At 56.5% G+C, this 22,275-nt stretch overlaps 1 protein-coding gene across 16 annotated transcripts in view; it reads right to left on the bottom strand.

Annotated features, from left to right (window-relative positions):
* GRIN1 (glutamate ionotropic receptor NMDA type subunit 1) overlaps positions 1 to 22,275 on the bottom strand; it is a 38,408-nt gene that overhangs the window by 2,542 nt on the left and 13,591 nt on the right. For 2 of the 16 annotated variants that reach the window (XM_088066006.1, XM_088066007.1), the window contains exons 4-21: positions 20,055 to 20,117; positions 19,177 to 19,277; positions 18,238 to 18,359; positions 17,229 to 17,403; positions 15,762 to 15,906; positions 15,586 to 15,669; positions 14,264 to 14,399; positions 13,333 to 13,460; positions 12,987 to 13,151; positions 12,637 to 12,755; positions 11,852 to 11,964; positions 11,597 to 11,745; positions 10,742 to 10,899; positions 10,212 to 10,373; positions 8,727 to 8,836; positions 7,640 to 7,785; positions 5,803 to 6,054; positions 4,953 to 5,063 (exon numbers count right to left, since the gene is read on the bottom strand). In XM_088066006.1, coding sequence (XP_087922132.1) covers positions 4,953 to 5,063; positions 5,803 to 6,054; positions 7,640 to 7,785; positions 8,727 to 8,836; positions 10,212 to 10,373; positions 10,742 to 10,899; positions 11,597 to 11,745; positions 11,852 to 11,964; positions 12,637 to 12,755; positions 12,987 to 13,151; positions 13,333 to 13,460; positions 14,264 to 14,399; positions 15,586 to 15,669; positions 15,762 to 15,906; positions 17,229 to 17,403; positions 18,238 to 18,359; positions 19,177 to 19,277; positions 20,055 to 20,117 — 2,439 coding nt within the window. Of the gene's footprint in view, positions 1 to 782; positions 2,213 to 4,952; positions 5,064 to 5,802; positions 6,055 to 6,215; positions 6,258 to 7,639; positions 7,786 to 8,726; positions 8,837 to 10,211; positions 10,374 to 10,741; positions 10,900 to 11,596; positions 11,746 to 11,851; positions 11,965 to 12,636; positions 12,756 to 12,986; positions 13,152 to 13,332; positions 13,461 to 14,263; positions 14,400 to 15,585; positions 15,670 to 15,761; positions 15,907 to 17,228; positions 17,404 to 18,237; positions 18,360 to 19,176; positions 19,278 to 20,054; positions 20,118 to 22,275 lie in introns of those variants that run through there. The other 14 variants (XM_088066011.1, XM_088066013.1, XM_005527151.2 and 11 more) reach the window with 12 other exon arrangements.

Genomic DNA, 22,275 nt, shown 5'->3' with positions numbered 1-22,275 from the left:
GGGTCCCTGCGGGTCTCGTGTACTGCAGCACAGACCCTCTCCAGTGACATTTTCCCAGCCCCTGCACCACCCTGCTCAGGAGGGCTGATGTTTTGAGGGGCTCCAGGGGGGGGCTCCTTGGTGACAGATTTCACCTGCCCCGCTTTGGTCGATGGTGGCCGTGGCCTTCGCGGCGCTGCCGGCAGCTCTGGCACTGTGGCTACCCTGTGTGCTGCACACCCTGCCTCCTGCCACCCCCCGAGCCTGGCGTGGGGTCCTCGGGGCTGCCCTGCCCAGCCCGGCTTTGTGCTCCCCTCGGTGGAGCCGCTGGGGCAGGGCCGGGAGCCAGCGCGCTCCCGTCTCCCTGGGACCGTGCTGGGGACGCGCTGACGCCCGCGGGGTCACCTCGCCACTTCGGGCACTGCAAGGATTCCAATGGAGCCTCTGGGAATGCCTGGCCACGGCCTTGCCTTGCTAAGGGGCAACAGCTTGGCCATCACCCACTGGCAGAGAGCGGCCAAGGGCATCCCGGTGTCACTCTGCTGCCCTGGGGAGAGCTTTTTGTGGCTATTCATCAGCGCACCAAAAAACACCCCTCTCTCCCAAAATCGGGTGCAGCCACCCCCTCCTGGTGAAAAATTTGGATTCCAGCTAAATGCAGTTATTTCCATGGCAGAGCTGCTGGGAGGTGTGAAAAGCTCGTGGGATTGGGCTTGATTCCCCCAGGGAGGAGAGGTGACTGGGAAAGGGGAGAGGCTGGTGACTCACTGGTGGAGGAGAAGGAGGAACTGGAGATACAAAAATGAACAGGTAGAAGAAAGGTCCTTTGTTAAACACCCTGCCTGATGTGAGGGGGGTGGAAGAAGGAGAGTGTGCCTGTGTGAGTGTGTGTGCCTCGATGCTTGTGTGGCTGCTGTGGTGGTGTAGCAGGGCAGGCTGGGGCCTTCTGGCCTCTCTGCACAGCTCTGGGGGTGGGAAACACTAAAACAACCAAGCAAAATGGGCAATCTGGCCAGAAAAATTAAAATACAAGAGCATGGCTTTTGATTTGAAAGCATATCTCCTCCAATCACAGAGTTATCACAGGGTAACATTCTCATTTACTTTTTTTTTTCTGTGTAAAGTTCATGCATGCAATTTTTAATAATAAAAATTAAAATTAAAATAAAAAAGGAAAATAAAAAAAAAAAAAGCAAGAAAACGGTCATATCAAAAGTATGTTAAAGTAGGACTAATGCTAGAAGCACATATCAGTAATTTAGGGCAAATTATGTTACAGGGATGGTGCAATAATCCCCAAACCAAACATTATAAAGCCAAGAAATTAATCAATATTAACCGTAGAAGAGACTCAAACATGTTAAGGTATGGAAGTGAAGTGAAGGCACCAAAAACTTTAAATGACGACCAGGAAGAAAATATAGACAAGAACTTAATGTCTTTAAAAATGACTTCAACCTAACTGGGCTCATATGGTAGTCCCTGGCTGGTGGAAGATTTTCTGGAAGAATTTTGGTTTGTTGTTGTGGGTTGTTTTTTTTTTTTCAATTAAAAATTAGGATTCCAGCTAAATGCGATCTTGCTGTAGAAAATATCAACTTCCCTTTAGGTAAAAAAAAAAAAAAGAAAAAAAAGAAAAAAAAAAAGTTGTCTTTGACCTTACTTTTGGTTCTTTTGGGCCAAAAACTAGGCTCTTTCTCAGCCAAGAAGCATTTGGCTTTGGGACAGCTGATCCTTCACTGAAAAGGTGACCTTTTCCAGGAAGCCCCTCGGTTGTGGCCCAGCCGTGGCACCGTGCCCACGGGGCAGCGCCGGCCGTGGCGGGGCGGTGCCGCGGGGCGCGTGGCACTGTGCCTGGGGCTGGCAGGGTGGCTCTGCGGGGGCTAAGGGGCCTGGGCACCTCCACACGGGTCTGTACGCAATGTGCCGGCTCGGAGGTGTCTGTGTGGTTTATGCGTCTCACATGGCGTCTGTGGGGTTGCAGTATCGTGGGTGGCTGCGATGGATGGCAACGTCAGCTCTGCCAGTGCTACTCGAGTTGCAGGAGCTGCCTATGGGGAACACATGCATCTCCTCCTGGGGCGGTGGGGATGATGTGCCGCGGAGAGGCTGTGCAGCTCGGGTGATGGTGGGCGCTAGGACGTTCAGAGTGGGGTGGAAGCTTCCCAGGGCTGTCTTGGCTCCATGGTGCCAGCCTGTCTCTCTGGCACTCCTGAGGGACCATTCTGCAGGGCTGCAGAGCAGAATCCATTTTTAAAACTCCCGACAACGGAAAGGAAAGAAGCAAGGCCACCAGGTCTGCGTCTTTCGGTCGCTAGCCAGGAGAGCCCGTGGGGCTGGGGTCGGCCTGGCCTTCCAGCCCCACGGGCTCTCCAGCCTTGCCCATCTAAGACCTGGTGTGGGCCTGCAGCTCTGCTGAGCATCATGAAACAGAGCACCTCGCTGCTTTCTCATCTTTACAAGGACCCCAGGCAACGTGCCCCAGCATGCTATGGACTCATGGGGCCTTCCAGCAGGAGGGCGTTGGGGTCTCTGAGCCGGGGCTGCTGCATGGAAGTGGAGGTCACCAAGCACAGGCTGTGACATGAGCTGGTGGCAGCACCCCGCTGCTGCTGGCTGCTCACCCCACAGAGCAACCAGCAGGTCTGCCCAACATCACCACAAAGCTCGCTCCACCACGGACCTCCTGCAATAGCTGCTAGCCTCCAGCTTGGCCATGTTGGCTTGGATGTTCACCCCATTGGCCTGTTCTTGACCCAGCTAGCCCAGTTCCCAGGGGAATGTGTCCTGGGACCCTGGCCATGGCACCCCACGGCAGGCAGAGCACTGTGACAGGCTTCTGAGCAGTGGGGAATAATGGACCATCTTCTGGGATCAGTGGGGTCATCTCTCTCCACAATTTGCCCATGGACAATGTGCCAGGAAGAGCGTGACCGGGACCCAAGCATGGGGAGCCCTGTGTTGTGCTGGACCCCAGTGTGTGTAGGAAGGGGAGAGAAGAGCTCCATTGCCCATCCATGGGACCTGGGGTGCAGGTGGGCCCTGGACCTGCTCAGCTCAGGGCTTTGGGGTGCTCCTGGCATGGGGCAGAGAGGGCAGTGGGCTGGTTGGTGTAGGATGGATGCCACACCATGGACTAGGATCAAGAAGGAGCAATATGGGAGGTACCATATTTCTGCCCCATTTTTCCTGGATTCTCCCCCTCTCCTCTGCTTACCGGTGGCACCGGTTCCCGCAGGTGCTCAGGGCACCATCCTGATGCTGCTGTCCCAGGACAGGACCCCTTGGTTTCCTAATTGTGGAGTGGCTCAAACACAACAGAACATGGGGCTCCACTCAGCACATGAAGATCTTTCTGCCAATTTTTCTCCCCTCTTTTTTCTGTGTTTTCCACTTGTCCCTCCTCCTCCTCCTCACTCTTGCACCACTCCCTGCACCACCCAGCCCATCTCTGTCTCCTCTGCCCTGGTCATGGCTCAGGCCACAAAGACACAAAGCCCTGTGACCTCCCTGCAGAGCTGCTCAGGGGGTGAGCGGTGGGGAGAGGGGAGCCCAGGCATGGGGCCATTACTGGGACAAGGTGCCCCCCAGGGAGCACAGGAGCAGCACAGGAGGCGACAGGGATGCCCGTCTTCCCCGTGGGATACAGAGGATGAGCGTGGCTGTTCCCCCCATGACTTCCAGCCTTCGAGGTGACAGTGAGAGGAGCACTTTGTGTGAGATGGTGGCAGTCGAGCCCGGCCGAGGGCTCAGCTGTCCCCAGGGCCGCGTTCCGGGGGTGCTCCAGGAGCTTCTCGGTATGGAGCCTGCGCTGGTGTCAAAGGCAGCCTCCTCCATTCCTCACACACAGCCGTGGCCCCGAGACCCCCTGCCATACCACATGCTGTCCCCGAGGCGCCCAAGCCTGCGGCTGGGGACGGGCCACCCCGCCACGGGGGCCACATCTCCCCCCGCTGCCACCGTCCCCCCGTCCCCGCTGCGCCTCGGGCAGCCTGGCGGGGACCTGGCGTGAGGAACCCCAGGCACAAACCCGCCGGTCGCCCCGGGGAGGGGATTTTGGCCAGCCCGTCGCGCCAGGAGGTCGGGCAGCAGAACGCAGCGGGCGCTGCCACACGAGACAACAGAGTAGCCACAGTGCAGAGTGTCATACAACAGACGGCGACATGCAGAGGGACACGGCTCAGTCCGACAGACCAACAGCCCAACCTGACGCTGAAGTGTCTGAAGCTCCAGCACGAGCAGACACGTTTGCACATTTTGGAAACAGCTGGATTTAGAGGCAGCAATTTGGAAATTTTCTCTGGTTATGTGAGAGCAGCGGAAAACACGAGTTTGAACCAAGGCTGGGTCTTTAACAACCTCCTCTTTGGAGCCTTTTCATCTCTTTTCTAGAGCTGCATTACTGCTGACGATAACCAGAGACAGCTGTCACTCCTGTGCGAGGACTATTCCGAATGCTAATTGTCACAAACAAAAATCACATGTAGAGAGTGTGACACGCATGGCTCTTGGTGAGGTGACACGGTGCCCAAATTAAATCGGGGTGATTGTTTTTAGGCATACAATGACAAACAGGTACAGGAACACTTAGGAACAGAAAAATAAAAATAAAAAAAGAAAAAGAAAAAATGTCATCAGTTTCAAGAGGTCAGCACCGGTAAGGTGAGCGAAGCACAGAGAGGAACATCAGAAATCATCCAGGCAAAAAGAAAACAAAAAACAAAACAAAAACTCGGTTGCATCTCCCAACTCATCACAGGACTCCAAGCCACCTCCTGCCTGCCCTCCAGGATCCCAGCATCCTTTCAGGTACACGGGATGACTGACTCACTGACTGACTGACTGACTGGTGACGAACATGAGCTATGCATGTACACTGGCAGCTTCGGGATGGGTGTGTGGCAGTCAATGGGATGGCAGAAGAGAGAAAGAGAGAGAAAGAGAGAGGGCAGAATTGTTCTTCTTCCTCTTACCGTATCCTTGGAGGACCTACGTCTCTTGAAGCTGGAGGCCAGGGTGGAGGTGATGGACCTAAAAGTGGCTTTCTTTTTAGGGTCAGGTTCTGCTCTACCACTTTTTCTATCCTAAAATGAATATGTATAAGTAATTAGATCTCTAGTGTGTTGTTGGAAACTCTAAATCTATTTGAATACTGCCCCATGTCATGGCCTTCATTTGGGTGAGAAAGCTACTGGAGGTGTTCTGCCACTCCCAGTCCTCCAAGGGCCTCCGTGACCCACAGCTACGGCACAGCCACCACACTGCTACAGCTACGGGGACCAGCCTCGCATCTGGAGCGCTGGGAACCCCTCTGGGAAGTAGCCCTGCTCTCCTGGTGTCTGCAGCCAGGCCGGCACAGCTGACCTCGCTTCCTGGGGATGCTCTGCCTGGCGCCCTGCCCCTCGCTTCCACCGCTAGCCTGGCTGGACGCAGACGTGAGATGCTGCACCTACCACTAAAAAAAAAAGTGCTCAGGGCCTTTTCTGAGGCTGAATCCTAGCGCCACAAGAGAGAGAGAGGACTGCATTGAAAGAGAAGTCATTGTATGAATATTCTGTAAAAAAAAAAAATGTGTTCAAAAATTCAAATGATGCAGTTGTGCAAAGCCGAACGTGGTTGTTGGTGGTGGTTTGGTTTGTTTTCCAAAGTAAAACAGGCTAAAAAACAAAAAGGAAACTGGAAGAAAAAGAAAATTGAAATTAAAAATACAAAGGAAAAGAAAGGGAGGAAGCAAAGCGTTAGTGCCATGATGTCGTCGGGTCGGGATGAACTCAAAGAGAAACAGAACTGAAAGATGTAGGCGTTGGAGTTAGCGAGTCGGACCTGGTTGGCGCAGGCTGGGAGCACCAGCCGCCATGGTGCGGGGGCCGCGGGCCGGGGGGCCCGGCCGCGCTCGGCGCCGGGCGCTGGCAACGAGTCCTCCCCAATTGCTTTGGTGCCAATGAGTGTGACCTTTCCGACGGGGGACGGAGTGACCAGGTCTGGCTCTGCTACCGCACGGGGGTAACCAAAATGTATCCCGCTGGTGCGTAGAGCATGCTCGGGGATACATTTGCTCCTCCTTCTCAGTTCTCTCTTTTGCGGACATGCACAAACGGAAAGGAAAGCAAGATGAATGGAATGAAATGTCTTTTTCTTCCATGGCATCTCAGGAAATAGCCATGGCAAAACTGTGATCCCAAAAACCATTATTTTTGTTTGTTCGTTTTAACAAATAAATCTTTCCACTTGCCTACCTTCTAGCAATGTACCAGATACTAGTGCTCTGACGTTTCCTCCTGTGGAAAAGTCTTACAATGTCAAACGGCTCTTTACCATGAGGCTGTTTACCCCCACAGGGCAGCATGCTTTGCTCACAGTCCCACAGACTCTGCCCAAGGACCCAGTGCAGTATTTTCTAGAAGGTTGGCAAGTGAAAAATGGCAGTGCGACTAGTGTGCTCTGTCCCAGCAGCCTTAACCCCCTCGGTGCTGCTGCTTTTTGGAAGCAAAGGAAAAAAAAGGAAAAAAAGGAGAAAAAAAATTGAGAAATGGCTTTTCCGAGACTCTTTCCGGTGAACTGAACCCAGCGAGCTCTCAGGATACAGCAGCCCGGCCTCGTGCTCCCCTCGCTGCTCTCGGGCCACCCGGGCAGCCCCCCCGCAGCCCCGGCCAGCGCTGCTCCCTGGGGCCCCGGCCGGGCTCCCCGAGGTCCCCGAGCCTCCTCCTCTCTCTTTGCTCCACTGGCTCTGCTCCCAGCAGCAGTGTCCTTTAGTCACCTAAAGGAGCTCTTGCTCATTGAACGCCGCTGTGCATCCCCGAGGGAAAAACCAGACAGAGCCTCCAGCTGCCCTACACTGGGGACAGGGGCACCGTGGGGCTCGGCCCCGAAAGCAGCAGGGAAGGAAAGTGTGAGGCTGGTGGCCCACAGATGTGCCCATGGCTCAATGTCACTGCCAAGCACCTCTGACCCTCCTGCGCTTCCCTGCCTGAGCGGCACAGAGATGTTCCAGGAGCAGGAGAAGCCTGGGAGAGCAACAGCCCCACGAGAGGAGACCAAGGGAGCCACGGCACTGACAGGGACTGGCACTGCTGGCTCCTGCGTGGGGAAATGTCCTTGTCTCCAAAGGACAAGAGCACGCACCACCTCATTTTGGAGTCGGTCCTGGGTACGGCAAGGGCTACCGTGCTGCTGTGGAGCAGGCAGGGGAGGGGAGGAAATGGAAGCTATCCCTGGAGCATTCCTCCACCTGAGCACCGGGCAGGGATGGGCAGTGGCAGCAGGCTGACTCTCCCATCTGCTGGTGAGCACGGCCAGAGCCGGGCAGCAGGGCAGAACCTGCCAAGGAGCCATGCTGGCACTGCCTGCCCAGCCAGGGCAAGGTGTGGCTCTGGCACGTGGCCCCCACCAGAGCAAAGCCCCCATCCCGAGCTCCACTGGGGCTGTTCTGGGCCAGGCCTCTGCCCTGTTGGAGCTTTGCTGGGAGCGTCGGGCAGGGGCAGCTCCCGGGGAAAAGGCAGGGACACCACCCTACAGCTTAACACCAGTAATGCCCAGCTGGAGCTACTGGGGGTGGGGGACAGAGGGCCCCATGCTAATCCACAGCTCTGCATTCACTGATTTGGTGAAGGAATGGAAAACGCACCTGGTGGAGATTTGCTCTAAAAACGATTTGTCCTACCTGCAGGTTTTTCCTCCACACATTAACGGCCGCGAACGCCAGCTGCATCTGCTTCCTCCGCGCGTCCTTATGCCTTTTGTAAGCTATCTCTATGAATATTAAAAATATCCCGGCAACAATACCTCCAGCCACCAGCATAAACACACCTGAAATAAGCAGGAAAGTTACAGGGGGCAGTAGAAATTGCAACATGACCCCTCATTTCCTCTGCATCATGCTCAGCGACGGGAGCATCTGCCAACCCGGGGTCCCCCCGCCATCTCCCCGCAATCCTGGAGGACTGGGAGGGGAACACAGCCTGGGCACCTGAGGGATGTCAGTGCCAGCTCTGGGGGCACAGGACAGACATGGCCAGCCCCAGGGCAGACCCCCCATCCCCAGGACTGTGGGGCTGTTTGCACCAGAACCCAACCCTGGTGCTCCAGTTTGGCTCGCCAGGAAGCACAGCCATGCACAGAGCTCTGTGCTGTCCTTGGATGCTGCAACCCTCGGGGATGACATTTCTGAAGTGGTGTCTGAGGAGATGGAGCAAAATGTCCCCTTCTCCATTGCCTGTAACCCAGACAGCAGTGCCAGCCTCATCCCTCACCACTGCATTGTCTGGCTGTAGGACCAGCAGCACCACCTCAGTGCAAAAGGACAGCCTGTCTTGGGCTTCTCACAGTCTTTGCAAGAGGAAAACCCCTCTGTGTCAATTATCCTTGTTCTGGCCCTGCCCAGGGCTCCTCAGGACTGGGGAGTGCCCCTCCTGCAGCAGGGCTCTCCCTCGAGGTGCTGCTGTCCTCTCTGCACTGGTGCCAGCTCTGATTGCACTGCCAGCCGCAGTCTGGCCAAAGGAGGGGAGCCTTGCTCACACCACAGTAGCCCCACTGGCAAGAAGGGAACCCAGGGAAGATGGGGGAAGCTTTGTGGAACTGCTCTAAACAAGGTGGGAATGGAGCCCACCTCAGCAGCCTCCCAGCACTAGGAAAGCACAAACCCAGAAGCAGCAGGAATTTGGCCTGAGAGGAAAGCCCCGGAGAGGAGAATGTCTTGAGTAAAAGTGGGCTACCCAGCCAAGGGGGAGAAAGAGGTTTGCAGAACAAACCTGCCATATTTTCAAAGGTGAGTGTTGCTGGGGCATTGCTACGGGAATCACACTCTTGATACCTCACCCAAGTCTTGTCCAAATCCTCCATGAAGCCGTTCTCGTGGGACCTGGAAGCACAAGGAGACAAGACAGGGTAGTCACTGGGGACAAAGGCAGCTGGGGCACACTCTGTGCCTCTGTGCCCTCCATCCTGGCACTCTGTGCTTGCCTGCAGCCTACCAGCACAGGAACGTGCTGGCTCTGTGTGCTGCTCTGGGGCAGCACCTGCTGCCAAAAGAGCCACGTGTAAGCCATGGGAAGGTGTGTTCCCAAGGAAGGATGGAGCTGGCAGTGCTCCGAGAGCTCTTGGAGAAGGCTGCAGGGAGTGGACATGAACCACACCTCCCACTTCCCTCCTGCATGGCTCCGCCACCTGCCAGGGCCACTTGGAGCCCAGGCAATGATGGAGCCCAGTCCTTTCTGCTGACCCCCAGCACCCTCTAGGTCAGGGCACTGCTGCCTGGCAGCTCCCTGCACTGCACAGTGAGGGTTGGAACATCCCAGCATCTTCCTCCCTCTTGTTCCTGGTATACCCCCAGCACCTTCCTGGGCCACCTGTAGCCCTGGGCTTCCCCATCCTCTCCAAGGAGGACACCAAGGCCTTTTCAGGCTTCTCATGTGGCTGTCCCAAATCCCATCTGTCCTGCTGCCACCCATCACCGTGTTAAGACCATCCCACAGACGGGGTCCATGGCTCCCTACATCACCCTGGGTCTTGTCCATCTTCCACATCCTGCCCACTCTCTCTCAGCCCTTTCCCCTCCGCATCTTGGGCAGGACCCTGGTGGTTCCTGACCATGTCTCTTCTAAAAGGAATCTTCCAGGGCTCCCCCCTTCACTTGCTGCTTCCCAGCTGCCTGTTCCTCCACTGTGACATTTCTCTGCAATGAGTGAGGCATTTCCAAAGTAATACAAGGAAATCCCTTTTCACCCATAATATCAGTCTGACTTGTGACACCCCACACTGCAGGTTAGCGCTGCTCTAAAAGCCTTGGACTCAGAGGGGGTCCTGACATACCCCTGTGTAAGAGGAGCAGGCCGAGTTGAAAGAAAAAAGCCCTGGGTGACCAAGCCAGGGCACTGCAATGCTTGTTGGACAGGCTGAGCCCTGAGGGAGGAGTGGGGAGATGGCAGCACCCACACCCTGCTCATCTGTGCTGGATGGACCCTGCTGCTCTCTGCCAGCTTTGCCTAGACCACGACTCTGCTCCCTGCCCTGCTCTGCCCTCCCTCCAGTTGCCTGCTGCTTGCCCAGCCCTGTGAGCCAGAGCTGGTGCCCACCCCGGTCACTCAGTGCCCCTCTGTCAGGATGGGTGGGCAGCCCCAGTGTCCCTGTCCCTGCAGAGGTCTGGAGGGTGGCTGGCAGTGCCTGGCACGAGCCTACTCGTGTGCCAACACATGCAGCATTGGGGGCAAGCCCCGTGCCAAGAGGAGAGTACGGACTTGAGGATGGCCAGGGAGACGTTCTGCTTCCAGGGGCTGTCCTTGCGCATCCCGATCCCGAAGCCGGAGCGGAAGAAGAGCTCCCCCGTCGTCACCAGGTCACACTTCTGGGAGGCCTCAAACTCCAGCACTGCCGAGTCCCAGATGAAGGCGTGGAGCTTGCTGGATACAGAGGGAGGATGGAAGGGTCAGGCTGGGCAGCCCAGCTTGTCTGCACCTCCGTGGGAGCAGCGAGGGCACTCCCAGCTCTGGTTTAAACACTGAAGCCACCCAGCCTTGCACCGAGAGAAGAAAAGGGGCCAGAAAGAGGGGCCATGGCCTGGGCTCTCACTGTGCCATCCCCCCTGCAGACCTTGTGCTCCCACCCAGAGATCTGGGATGCATCACGACTGGGCAGATCCTCCCCAGCCCTAGCTGGGTGGTCCCACTAAGCCGTGCTTTAGCTGCAGCTCCCTCCAGCTTAGCCCTGCTTTCTCCAGCCACTGCAGCTCCCTGGAGCCCTTCCCAGGCACGGTGCTGGCCCTACTCACTTGTCCCTCACTGCCTGGATGGCCTCGGCAGCGCTCTCGTAGTTGTGCTTCTCCATGTGCCTGTACATGGTGCTCAGCTCCACCTGCCGTCGGAAGTAGATGTCCACGGAGCTCTGCTTCACCGTGGCGTAGATGAATTTATCCGAGGGGTTGCGCAGCTGAAAGGCAAGGGCAGGGCTCCTATTTTTGCTGTCCTTCACCAGGAAAACTTTCTCACCCCAAAGCTGTTTCCTAATTCCCCATCTCCTCCAGGGACCTGTTCCCTAGAGAAGACCTTGATCTCCTCCGAGGATGCTGTGGGGCAGTGAATGCCGTGGGAGCGTGGTGCTGGGGCAGGGGATGCTCTGGGGCAGGGCCACGGTGGCACTGAGGCTGCAGGAGGCCTGTGGCTGCCGTGGGACTGGCAGTGCCGTGGGATGCTGTGGGTCAGTGCTGCTGCAGGGCATGTTCCTGCATTCCTGGGCTGATGAGCTGTGGCTGTGTCCTTGCCAGAGCAGGAAATGGATTTGAGGCATGTGGGGAGTATTGACTGCACCGCAGGGACGATTTCATTAGTTATAACTCATCCATAATGAATAGTTTCCTCCTTGGTTAGAGGAGGCTCTCCAGGAACAGGCAGGCAGTTTGACTGCAGACAGGCTATTTGTGGACAGGCTGTTTTCCTGCTGATCCCTGCCTAAGTGTGTCCATTCCCACCCAGAGCAGGGACTCACACTCATCACACCAGCCCAGGCAGAGCTCCCTGAGTCTGCCCCCCCTGCCCCAGCACAGATCACAGCCGTGGTGATCAGGGCTCTGGGACCACAAGCCGTGTTATATACCCCAGGGAAGGGGAAAGCAAGCGGGGGTCGTTACCCGGGGGTCGTTAATGCCTGTGATCCTCTCCTCAGGTCGGTCTAACACCAGGAAGGCTGCCAGGTTGGCAGTGTATGAGGCCACAATGATCATAGCAAAGCCAGCCCACACCATGCCAAGGATACGGGCAGAGAAACTCCGGGGAGCACCTGCAGGGGGAGAGGAGAGATGAGAGCGGCACCACAAGGGCTCGGCTTGGCAAGCTCAGAGGCTGGGCTGCAGGGCAGAGCAGTCCCCCTGGGAGCTGTGACTCACCTTCTCCAATGCCAGAGTTCAGCAGGACTCCCCAGGAGAACCACATGGCTGAGGAGAGAGTCAGGGCATCTTCCTCCTCCTCCTCACTGTTTACTTTAAACCGGCCAAATGGGCTGGAAAACAAGATGAAGAACCCTTCTCACTCCCCTCACCCTGATTCCCAGGGCTCCCCAGTGTGCCCCAGGTGTCCTGGTGCAGCCCTGTGTCATTCATTCCTACAGACCTTGTCCCAAGCAGCTCTTCCCTGTTCTGTCCCAGTGCCTGGCACATCCCCGTGCTGACCCGCAGCCCTGTCTGCCTCACGCTGCTACACTCCCATCACACTCTCCCCACAACAGAAAGATTATCTGACCCTGGTCAGCTCAAGCCTCTCCCACTGCAGCACAGAGGGCTCCCTGCAGATCAGCCATCAAAGCCTCTGGGCACAGGGCTGAGGCAGGGACAGGTTGTCTTGCCCTCAGAGGAGCTGCCACAGGGCCAAGGAAGGCTGAGAGGAAATCCTCTCAGAAGCTGACAGTCCCCTTGGTCAGGTATCTGCACAGCACCTGGTCTGACAGGTGTGTTCCCACATCCCCACGTGCTGGGTACCCCACATATCCAGATCCCTTAGCTTTGGCAGCCAGAGAGGCCAGGAGCCTCAGCCCAGGGCTATGGGGCAGAGCAGGTGGGTCAAGTCCCTATGAGAGCCCCCAAAAGGCTGCAAGACTGTGCCCAAGCAAGGGACCCAGTTCCCAGGAGCACCTCCCTGTCCCCTCCAGATCTCGAGTAGCCCAAAGTGCACTCACCTGAATCGGTCTAAGAGGTACAACATCACTGCCACCACGTGCACAGACAGCCCCACCAGCAGCCAGAGCGTGCTCTGGAAGGGCTGCATGAACGAGTCCAGGGTGCTGCGGGGGATTTCCTGCACACAGGAGAGAGGGGAACAGCGCTGGCACCCCCTAGGCCTGCACCCTGCCCGCCTGGAGGGATCCACAGGGGCCCTGCCCTGCCCCAAGCTCCTGCTGCTCAGGAAGGGCCAGGCTGGTGCAGACAGGAGCCTGCAGCCTGGAATCTGCAGGGGCTGCACTGGGCACGGTGCAATCTGAGAATGAGCACCTCCCGTGTTCTACAAAACATCCCACCCACACCATACCTTCTTCACGAGGATGGTGAGGCCCTGGTACTTGAAGGGCTTGGAGAACTCAATGTACTGAGCCCGCTCGTTGTTGATGGTGAGGGGAGCCACGATCATGTCTGCTTGGCCGCTCAGCAGCTCCCCCATCATCCCGTTCCACTCCTTCTTGTTGCTGTTGTTCACCTGCCAGGAAACCGAGGCTGGGTCAGACTCCTGCCCCGACACACATCCCCCACCAGCCAGGACCCTGCACGTTTTAGGGATCCTGCTCTGCCCTTCCACCCCACCCTGCTCAGGACAAGGGCGTGGGGGTGTTTCAACACACGATACAGGCAAAGAAAGATCACAGGCTGCCCAAACTCACCCGCTCTTGGGTACCAAATTTACCATCAGCCACCAGGTGAACCTCATAGGTGAAGTTCATCACCCCTGCCAGGCGGATGAGCAGGTCGATGCAGAAGCCGTAGCAGCACAGTGCCACCGTGGGACGGCCTGGGGAGGGACAGGACGGGGATGAGTGGGGCAGCCCTTGGCCAGGGAGCACACACAGGCTCCGTGCCTGTCCCCAGGGAGAGCAGTCTCCATGTGGGATGTAACCACGTTATCCTTCAGGGCCATCTGCCTGACCACCCTCTGTCACCCATGGGTGTTGGCAGGCTGGGGACAAAGGGGCCCCGTTCCTTTGCCATGTCCCAGCCAGGTGGGCTGGGAGGGGGTGCTACCCACAAGGAGTGGGCTCAGTGCATGTGCTGGAGGAGTTCTGCATGAGCCCAGCAGGCTGAACACAGCCCAGGACACAGCTCTGGAGGGAAATTGTGCACAGGAAGGTGTGAGGAGCCAAGGGGATGCCCTTCAGGTGGATTTGGGCAAGCCTGGCATTGCTGAGCAGCTCCCATCCCACAGCAGGTGCTCACTCCTGATCCTGACACAGGTTTCTGGGACAGTTTGAAACGGGTGCTGTTGCAGTGCAGCACATGCTAATGTGCCTTGGGGTCCTTGCTGCTGCTGAACATCAAGGCAGAGAGAACTGGAACATGTCAGGACACAGAAACTTGGGATGCAATCCCTCAAAGCAGCCCTGGAGCCCATCCAGAAGAGAGACAGTGGGAAAGAATCTGCTGGGCTCAAGCCCCTGGATGTCAGGGCCCAACTCCTGCACAGCACTGCTGTGAGGCTGAGCTGATGGGGGGCTGCTGGGGGCCAGCTGTGCTGTCACTGCTCTGGGTCTCCTGTGTGACTGAGAACCCTCCCTGGGACCTCTTCTTGGAGTGGAAGTCCCCACCAGACCGAGTTACCTGGGATGGTCTCATTGGGTCCAGTGCAGAAGACCTTTTTGACAGGATCTCCATTGATGGTGAATTCCTCCCTGCACGTCCCATCTGCCTGAGTGGGCTTCACATACACAAAAGGCTCTTGGTGGATGGTCACAATCTGTGAGGTGAAGCACAAACACCCTCTGGTCTGTGTTTCCCTCCAGAGCTCCATTCCCATGCTGGGAGCTGGGCTGCCCTCTCCACAGGAGCTGTGGTGCCCTCCCCAGCTGTCATCTCAGCCCAGCAGCAGCACCTGGCTTTGGCACGGGGAATCACAGAATCCTCTAGGCTGGAAAATACCTTTAAGATCACAGAATCCAACTGTTAACACAGCATTGCCAAGAAGAACACTAAGAACATTTTCTTTCCTTGCACCCAAGGTGAGGAGTGTCCTCCTTCATGTGGCACTTTCAGCTGAGCCTCAAGATCTCTTTCCCTACCAGGAGACTGATGGGAGACACCACACAGCCAGGCCTAGAGCCTGGAAAGGGGCTCTAGATCCTGTCACACTGCCCCAAGTGAATGCAGGTGTTCCAGTCCTGCCCTGGACCTTTCAGCAAAACAGCAATCACAACATACCCATAGCACCTCGTGGGAACAAGGGCTCACTGCCAGTGGGAATGGGATTTCACCTGCTGGACAAATGAACAGTAGGACAAATGAATGGCCATAGTGGTAAAATCAGCCTGGCCAGGATCCAGCCACTGAAGTTGGATCCAGTCACTGAAGGGGCTGCTGAGCAACATTTAAAAGAACAGCATGAGAAGCAAAGCAAGACTGGAGGGACCTGATGCCAGTGTTACCTCCAGCTTCTGGCCATCAGCTCCCCAGGGACCTCCTGAGTTCAGCCTCGCAGCCACCAGTCTATCCACCCTCCACAAGAGGGTTTAATCTTTTGAATCTGTTTCTACCTGGTCTCTGCACTGTGCAGCAGAGCTGAACCATGCCTTGGCCAACGGAGACCATCCTTGTGTTTCTCTCAAATCTGTGACAGGTGTCCTCTGGCTCCCATAAGAAATGGTCAACACCTTGTCCCTCCACCATTTCCTTGCTGTCTCATTTCCACTTCCCACCTATCTCTTTCCAAAGCCAAGGATGCCTGCCACCCTATCTAGGTTGACTCCAGCTGAGAGCTGTGCTCTGAACACCCTGCTGTACCTTCTCTGTTTCTCTCCCATATCCTCTCCTGGCCCTGCAACTGCTGCTGCTAGCTGCAGAGGAGCTGTAGAAGTGGGAGGGAGATGAAGTCACTGCCTGGCATGCAGAGAGTGAGAAGCTCTGTCCCTAATGCCATTTGCTCTTACCTTCAACTTGGTTGACATCTGATAGCCTTGAGGTTTCTCCGTTTCCCCCCCTGGCCAGATGATCTTCCTGTCGTTGGTCAGGACCTGATGGATCCCGAAGAAAGCAGATGGACATGAGGCCAAGCTGGACACCCCAGTGCCCCAGCCCTGTTTCCCCAGTCCAGGCCTGCACGTACATTGCTGCCATTGTAAATCCCAACCTGGACCAGTTTCCGATTCTGCAGGTTCATGATGCTGTAGTTGGCAAACTTCCTGTCCCCGTCCTCGTTGAACTCCACCCGGCCGGTGACACCCTCTGAGTACTTGGAGGACATCAACACCCTGTGGAGAGAAACACAACTGGGACAACCTGGAACAGCTGCTGTGCCATTGAGACGCCTCACCAGGCATCAGAAAGGCAAATGCCTCCTCTCAGTTACCTGCCATAAGCTCACTACCCTGTACAAGTCCAGCCAAGGCTGGTCTGTTTCTAGACCTGTGGCCATCCCCTCCTGGTGCATGGAATCAGTTTCCCAAATGTTCTCTGTCATATCTGCTGCCATTGCCCCTTGTTCTCCCCCAGATCAGTCCCACTCCTCTCTGGAATGATCGGAGGAAAGGACACTTTCCTCTGGGGGTTCCCTGGGAGATGTGCCCATGCTACAGCTTTGGTGCTGTGCCTGGAACCTGCCCATCCCAGCCTGGCTAGAGGCCAGGCACACACAAACATCACCAAGGAGAGAAACAGCCCCCAGACCCTGGAAAGGTGATAGGATTGCCTGAGCCACTTGTGAAGAACAGCCTTGACTCGCTCATGCCAAAGACTGTCACTGCAGGGGATGCCAGAAATGCCTCTGAAACAATCTGCAGGCTTTGCACCTCTCATGCTCAACAGAACGCAGATCTGCAGGGAGTGCTGCACCAAGGCCCAGCCCCTGTGCCCCAGCACCTGCAGTGCTGCAGGAATTGGGGTCTGGAAGCGCATGCAGGACCTGCCATCGCCCTGCCCTGGCAGCAGGACCCCTCAGGCACATGCTCCTGTCTGTGACACCCCAGCTCCAAATCCACAGCATGTCCCAAATCCACAGCATGTCCCATGCATGGCCATCCCTTGCCACCAAGCCCTGCTTGCAGTGCTGGATCCATGCCACAGCCCCTGGAATGTTCAGCAGGAAACCAAGATAAAATGGGACAGAAATATCCCCCTACCTTGATTTGGCAGAAGTCCCCCTCTCTCCCACTTTCACCCATGGAATCAAGCTCCAGACTGGAGGAGACCATGGTCCCCAATCTTTTCCTCCTAGAGGGAATCTTTTCCTCCTTACCTGCCCACACATCCCAGCTGTCTAAGCATTGTCCAGGGTAGCATGGATTGACATGGACTGAATTTGTGCCAGGCACCAGGATGATGCCTAAAGAGCCTGGAAAAACTGGGTGCCATTGCCTGAGCCTGTGTCTGGGAGAGTTTTCTAGGAGAGACGTAGCCCTCACATCCAAATCATGCAGGAGAGTCCAGGCAGCCCTGTGCCACATGCCCCAAAGCTTTAGTGACAGATGCCCTGAACAAAGCCATGTTCTCCTGCACTTCTCCACATGCTCCCACCTTTTCCAGCTCTCCCCCACCAGGTCCTCTGCTCCCTCCAGCAGGACCCTTTCCCCAATACCTCTTAAAAAGAGGTCCTGTTTTCCAGATGTTGGTGTTGCCCACGCAGCCCCGCGGTGGGTCTGTGATATTCTCCTTCTCAAACAGGTCATGCACGGCCTGGGCCACCACGGCCACAGCGTCACTGATGTGGGCTGACTCGTTCTTGCCATTGATGAGCTGCAGGCCGATCACTCCTGCCGAGGGCAGAGGGGAGCGGCTCAGCATTGCTGGGACCGTGCCCCGCTCCTGGGACAGCGAGCACAAGGCTGAGCATCCCCTGGATGCGGGGGGAGCTGCCCGAGCCTCAGGCAGGAGCGGCCAGGGGCAGCGGGGCTGGGCCCGCAGCCATGCCCAGGCCCTGGCCCCCATTCCCCCGGGGGACGCGGATTTGGGGCGGCAGCGTGGCCAAGGCCGAGTCCCCACGCCCAGAAGGGAGCGGGGGGTGCGGGAGGCTCCGTTCGGGACCAGCACGGCACCGCTGTCCCACAGCCCGAGCGGTGCCGGGGAGGGCAGGGGCCGCTCCTCCCGGCTCCCCTGGGCTCCCCCGGGTTCTCCAGGCCCGGTTCCCTCAGCTCGGGAGGTGCCGGGCAGGGCAGGGGCCGCTCATCCCGGCTCCCCTGGGCTCTCCCGGCTCCCCAGCTCCGGTTCCCTCAGCTCGGGAGGTGCCGGGGAGGGCAGGAGCCCCCAGTTCCCCCGATCCCGGTTCCCCGGGCCCGGTTCCCTCAGCTCGGGAGGTGCCGGGGAGGGCAGGGACCGCTCATCCCGGCTCCCCTGGGCTCCCCCGGGGTCTCCAGGCCCGGTTCCCTCAGCTCGGGAGGTGCCGGGGAGGGCAGGGGCCGCTCATCCCGGCTCCCCTGGGCTCCCCCGGGTTCTCCAGGCCCGGTTCCCTCAGCTCGGGAGGTGCGGGGAGGGCAGGAGCCCCCAGTTCCCCCGATCCCGGTTCCCCGGGCCCGGTTCCCTCAGCTCGGGAGGTGCCGGGCAGGGCAGGGGCCGCTCCTCCCGGCTCCCCCGGTTCCCTCAGCTCCTACCGTCCGGGGCGTAGCGCAGGGCATTGCCCGAGATCTCCCGCTCCCCCACCAGCCACACGTAGCCCGAGCCCGTCATGTTGAGCATGGCCGCTGATCTGTACACCGTGGCCGCGTCATCCTCGCTGCAAAGACACCAAGGGAGCGGCCGTGTGGCCCCGGCTGGCCCCGCTGTCACACGCCAAGGGGGTGGCGGTGCCAGGCAATGCACCAGCCCAGGTGACCCTGCCTGCCGGCTCTGCTGGCCAGTGGCTGAATCCCTTATGCCATGGGAACCTTACTGTCGGCTTCGCCTGGTGCTGCAGGTGCCAGCGCTGCCGAGCACCCTCACACCTGCACACTGTGCTGTGGCCATGGGGCCACCACGCTCCCCTCGCTCCCAGCTGGGCCAGGACACAGCGTCAGTAACCACAGCTGCTTCTGCAGCACAGCCAGCCCTGCCAGGGACTGTGTCTGCCTGGCCAGCAGCACCTTCATCATCCTCAGCATGCTCAGCACCATCATCATCCTCAGCATGCTCAGCATCCTCAGCACCGTCATCATCCTCAGCACCATCATCATCCTCAGCACCGTCATCATCCTCAGCACCGTCATCATCCTCAGCACCGTCATCATCATCATCCTCAGCACCCCCAGCATCCTCAGCACTGTCATCATCCTCATCATCCTCAGCACCCCCAGCATCCTCAGCACTGTCATCATCCTCAGCACCGTCATCATCCTCAGCACCCTCATCATCCTCATCATCCTCAGCATCCTCATCTCCCACATCACCCTCATCACCCTCAGCACCCCCAGCACCCCCAGCACCCCCAGCCCCGAGGACTGGGGCAGGTTCTCTCGGGAAGCTGTCAGTCCCCAAATGCGCGGTGCCTCCAGTGCTGGGCAGCGTTGCAAGAGAGGAAATCGGAGCGGGGAGGGGAAGGGGCGGCACAGCCTCACCTGGCAGAGAGGATGATCACCCTGGCTTCCAGCTCCTTCGCCTCCAGCAGCAGCGATGTCACATTTTTGGTTCCAGGGTCAAACTGAAGCACTTTCTCAGCCTGTGATTAGTGTGAGCAAAGCTGGTTAGTGAGTGAGCCCCGGGACTGGTGGTGAGAGCCATGCTATCTAGAAAAGGGTCAAGAGAATTCATTAAACTGCACAAAAGTCTGCTAAATAAGGTTGGTTATAGTTATTTTTTTTTCTTTTTCTTTCCTTTCTTTCTTTTCTTTCTTTCCTTCCTTCCTTTCTCTTTTAATGTTTTGGCTTTTTGGTTGTTTAATTTTTTAAATTTTTTTTTTTGCACTGTGCATGCAAACTGAAGTCAATCAAGACCCAAAAAGAGGCGTGCATTGTACAGGAAAGAGAAAAAGGCTTTGAAATGCAATTGAAAACTCAAACGAGTGTTGTTTTTCAAAAACATGGGAAATGAAAAAAACATATTGCACAGGGTTAACCTTTGGGAATCAAAGTGAGCAACTTACACCAAGGAACCGTTTCCTTTGGGGAGGAAAGGGGGTTGGTTCAACTTTTCAAAAAAAAAAAAAAAAAAAGAACTTGCAAGTTAATTACTGGTTCACATGCATGTTTCAAAAAGAAATCCTTCCAGGGTCAGCTGGCTAAGTTTCCATTCTCAAGTCCAAACCAAACTATCTCAACATAAAAACGTGCTACCAAGAGACATAGTCATGGATTTTTTTTTTTTCTTTCTTTTCTTTTCTTTTCTTTTTTTCTCTTTCTCTTTTTTTTTTTTTTCTTTTTTATTTTTCTGTTGGCTGTGGCTATTTTTCATTTGCTAGTTAGGTTGGTGGGCGGCGTGCATTTCCATGCATATATACCTTGGGTCCTCGCTTGTTGTCATAGGAAAGTTGGTCGAGGTTTTCATAGTTCCTTTTTTTACTCTGATGAATAATGTGCACAGAGAAAATATGTAGACACAGAAGAATATTATAAACAGTTGAAAATGACGTGTAGTAAAGCAATCCAACATCCACCTCCTCCTCCACTGTTTGCTAAAGGGTCTCTATAACGCTGGAGCTCGCAAAAACCACTATCAGGAGAGATTGTGCCTCAGCTCTCACGGGAGTCACGGAGCAATCTGAGAGCAAAGCCTGAGTGGCACAGCTGGTGTGATGCAGTTGCATTTTCCCTTGAGGGACTGGGGAATTCTTCAGCAAGGAATTTTTGTCTTAAGCTCAGAAACAATCTAAGGGCCTAAGTGGTTGGGTTTCCATGGAATTACTGTGGAAGTAAAGGACAAAATGTTGTGTACGGAAAGTGCTGGATAAAGACAAACTGTTACAGTTAAGAGTATTAGCATTACTAGCGTCACTATCAGAATTACAATCCTGTCCACACAAAGTGAGGTGTCTCAGCTGAACCTCTCACCCCCTGAAAGGAGGGAGCAGCTTTTTCAGCTCTGTTGACATCCAAAAGAGAAAGATAAAGTTCTCTACGTCCCGTGTTGGCTCAAAGCGTGGCGATATGGAGCAATGGTGAACATGGGATGACATTGCGGCTTTTACCTGGTCCCTGGGGAGGGCCAGGGCACTGATGGCTCTGTGGCACACGGGTGGCCCTGGCAGCAGGGTGCCATAACCTGGCCCTAAGCACGGCTAGCGGGGCTCCCTGCTCGCTGTTCTGCCTGGAGCGTGCCCGTGGGGCTGGGGGTGTGTGCTGACCCCCGAGAGATGGGACTGGAGCAGAAATCCTGCTCCTGCCCCACTGGTGCTGCTCGGCCCCAGAGGAGCCCAGGGCAGGGCACCCAGTGCTGGAGCTTTCCTGTGGAGCTTGCAGCTTGCTGAGGGTCCCCAACCTCTGCTCAGAGCCCCGGGACCTTCCTGGAGCAGCCCCTGCGGCCAGGCCACTAACAGCAACCTGACGGTGCCTTCAGGAGATGGCTTGGCAGGTTTTGGTGGGACACAGTCTGCCATCTTCTCCTTGACCCTGCCCCAGCTGAGCATCCCTGATCTGTGTACATGGGGTGTGGGACACAGCTCTACCCTCATCTCCATTTTTCCAGAGCCTGGTGGCAATGGATCCCTGCCAGGAACCCAACCCTTTGCACCCCCAGGGCACAGGGGTCCATGTTCCCAGCTTGTTCCTCAGACAGACAGATTTCTCTTCATCTTGCTTTCCAAACCAATTAACTTGCCTCTTCCTGAGCATTCAGGCCAGTCTTTGGCAGGACATCTTGCCAGGTCTCCTTTCCATGCAGTCGTGCGATTTTTCTTTCTTCCCCTTGGATGCAGCCCAAAATATTTTTCATTACTCAAAGAAATTGAGTCCTGGCAAGAGAAAGTATCTGAAGAGGCAAAATCTGCTTGGATCCCAGGTCTGCCTTCATTTCTGATGACTCCCACAGCAAGGATTTCTGCAGTGGCTTCTTAGTGGCTTCTGCTGGGCCTGCAGTGAGCCTGGAGTTAATGACTGCTACAAAGAGACCAGAGATACAGCAGGAATGTTCTCCAGTCAGGCAACACTGGTCGCTTCTCCCCAGGCACTGTCAGTGTAGCCAAGCTGACATCCATGCTGCAGCCTCCAGCCAGGAATTCCTGGGATGTGCTGGCACCTTGGCCCAGGCTGGTCAGCAGTCTTGGGTGCAACAAGGCTGGCCCCGATCACCTCTCCCTGTCACTAGTCCTGTTTCCAGAACTACCCTAATAATCCTCTTTTTCCCATTTTTCCATGTGGTCCTGCAGCCTTTCTCTGATCTTCATGTTTCACACAGGGACCAACAAATCAGAATTTCCCTTTCCACCGTGTGTTCCTGCACTCACTCAAAAAATGGTCTCAATGAGCAGCACTGTCCCAGAGAAAGGCAGGGAGCACAGCAGGACCTGCCAGCTCTGCTTTCACCGTGTCCAGCACCCCCTTGGAGCCCCAGGAACCCCATGAAGGAGCAGAGCAGGGCTGGGTGGAGCAGCAGCTCCAGGCTGAGAGCCAGGCACAAGGCCAGCACATGGGGCACTCTGGGCTGGCCAGCACGGCCTGAGCGCTGAGCTCGGGGTGCTGCTGCAGCTGCAGTGGTGCCTGCATGGCACACGGGGCTGGCACCGA

Source organism: Pseudopodoces humilis, chromosome 22, assembly GCF_049639895.1.
Source record: "Pseudopodoces humilis isolate 2021_Gansu_Grassland_sample_001 chromosome 22, ASM4963989v1, whole genome shotgun sequence".
In the NCBI taxonomy this organism is placed as follows: Eukaryota; Metazoa; Chordata; class Aves; order Passeriformes; family Paridae; genus Pseudopodoces; species Pseudopodoces humilis.
The sequence above is the reverse complement of the archived record's forward strand: the minus strand, read 5'-3'. Positions and strand labels throughout refer to the sequence as shown.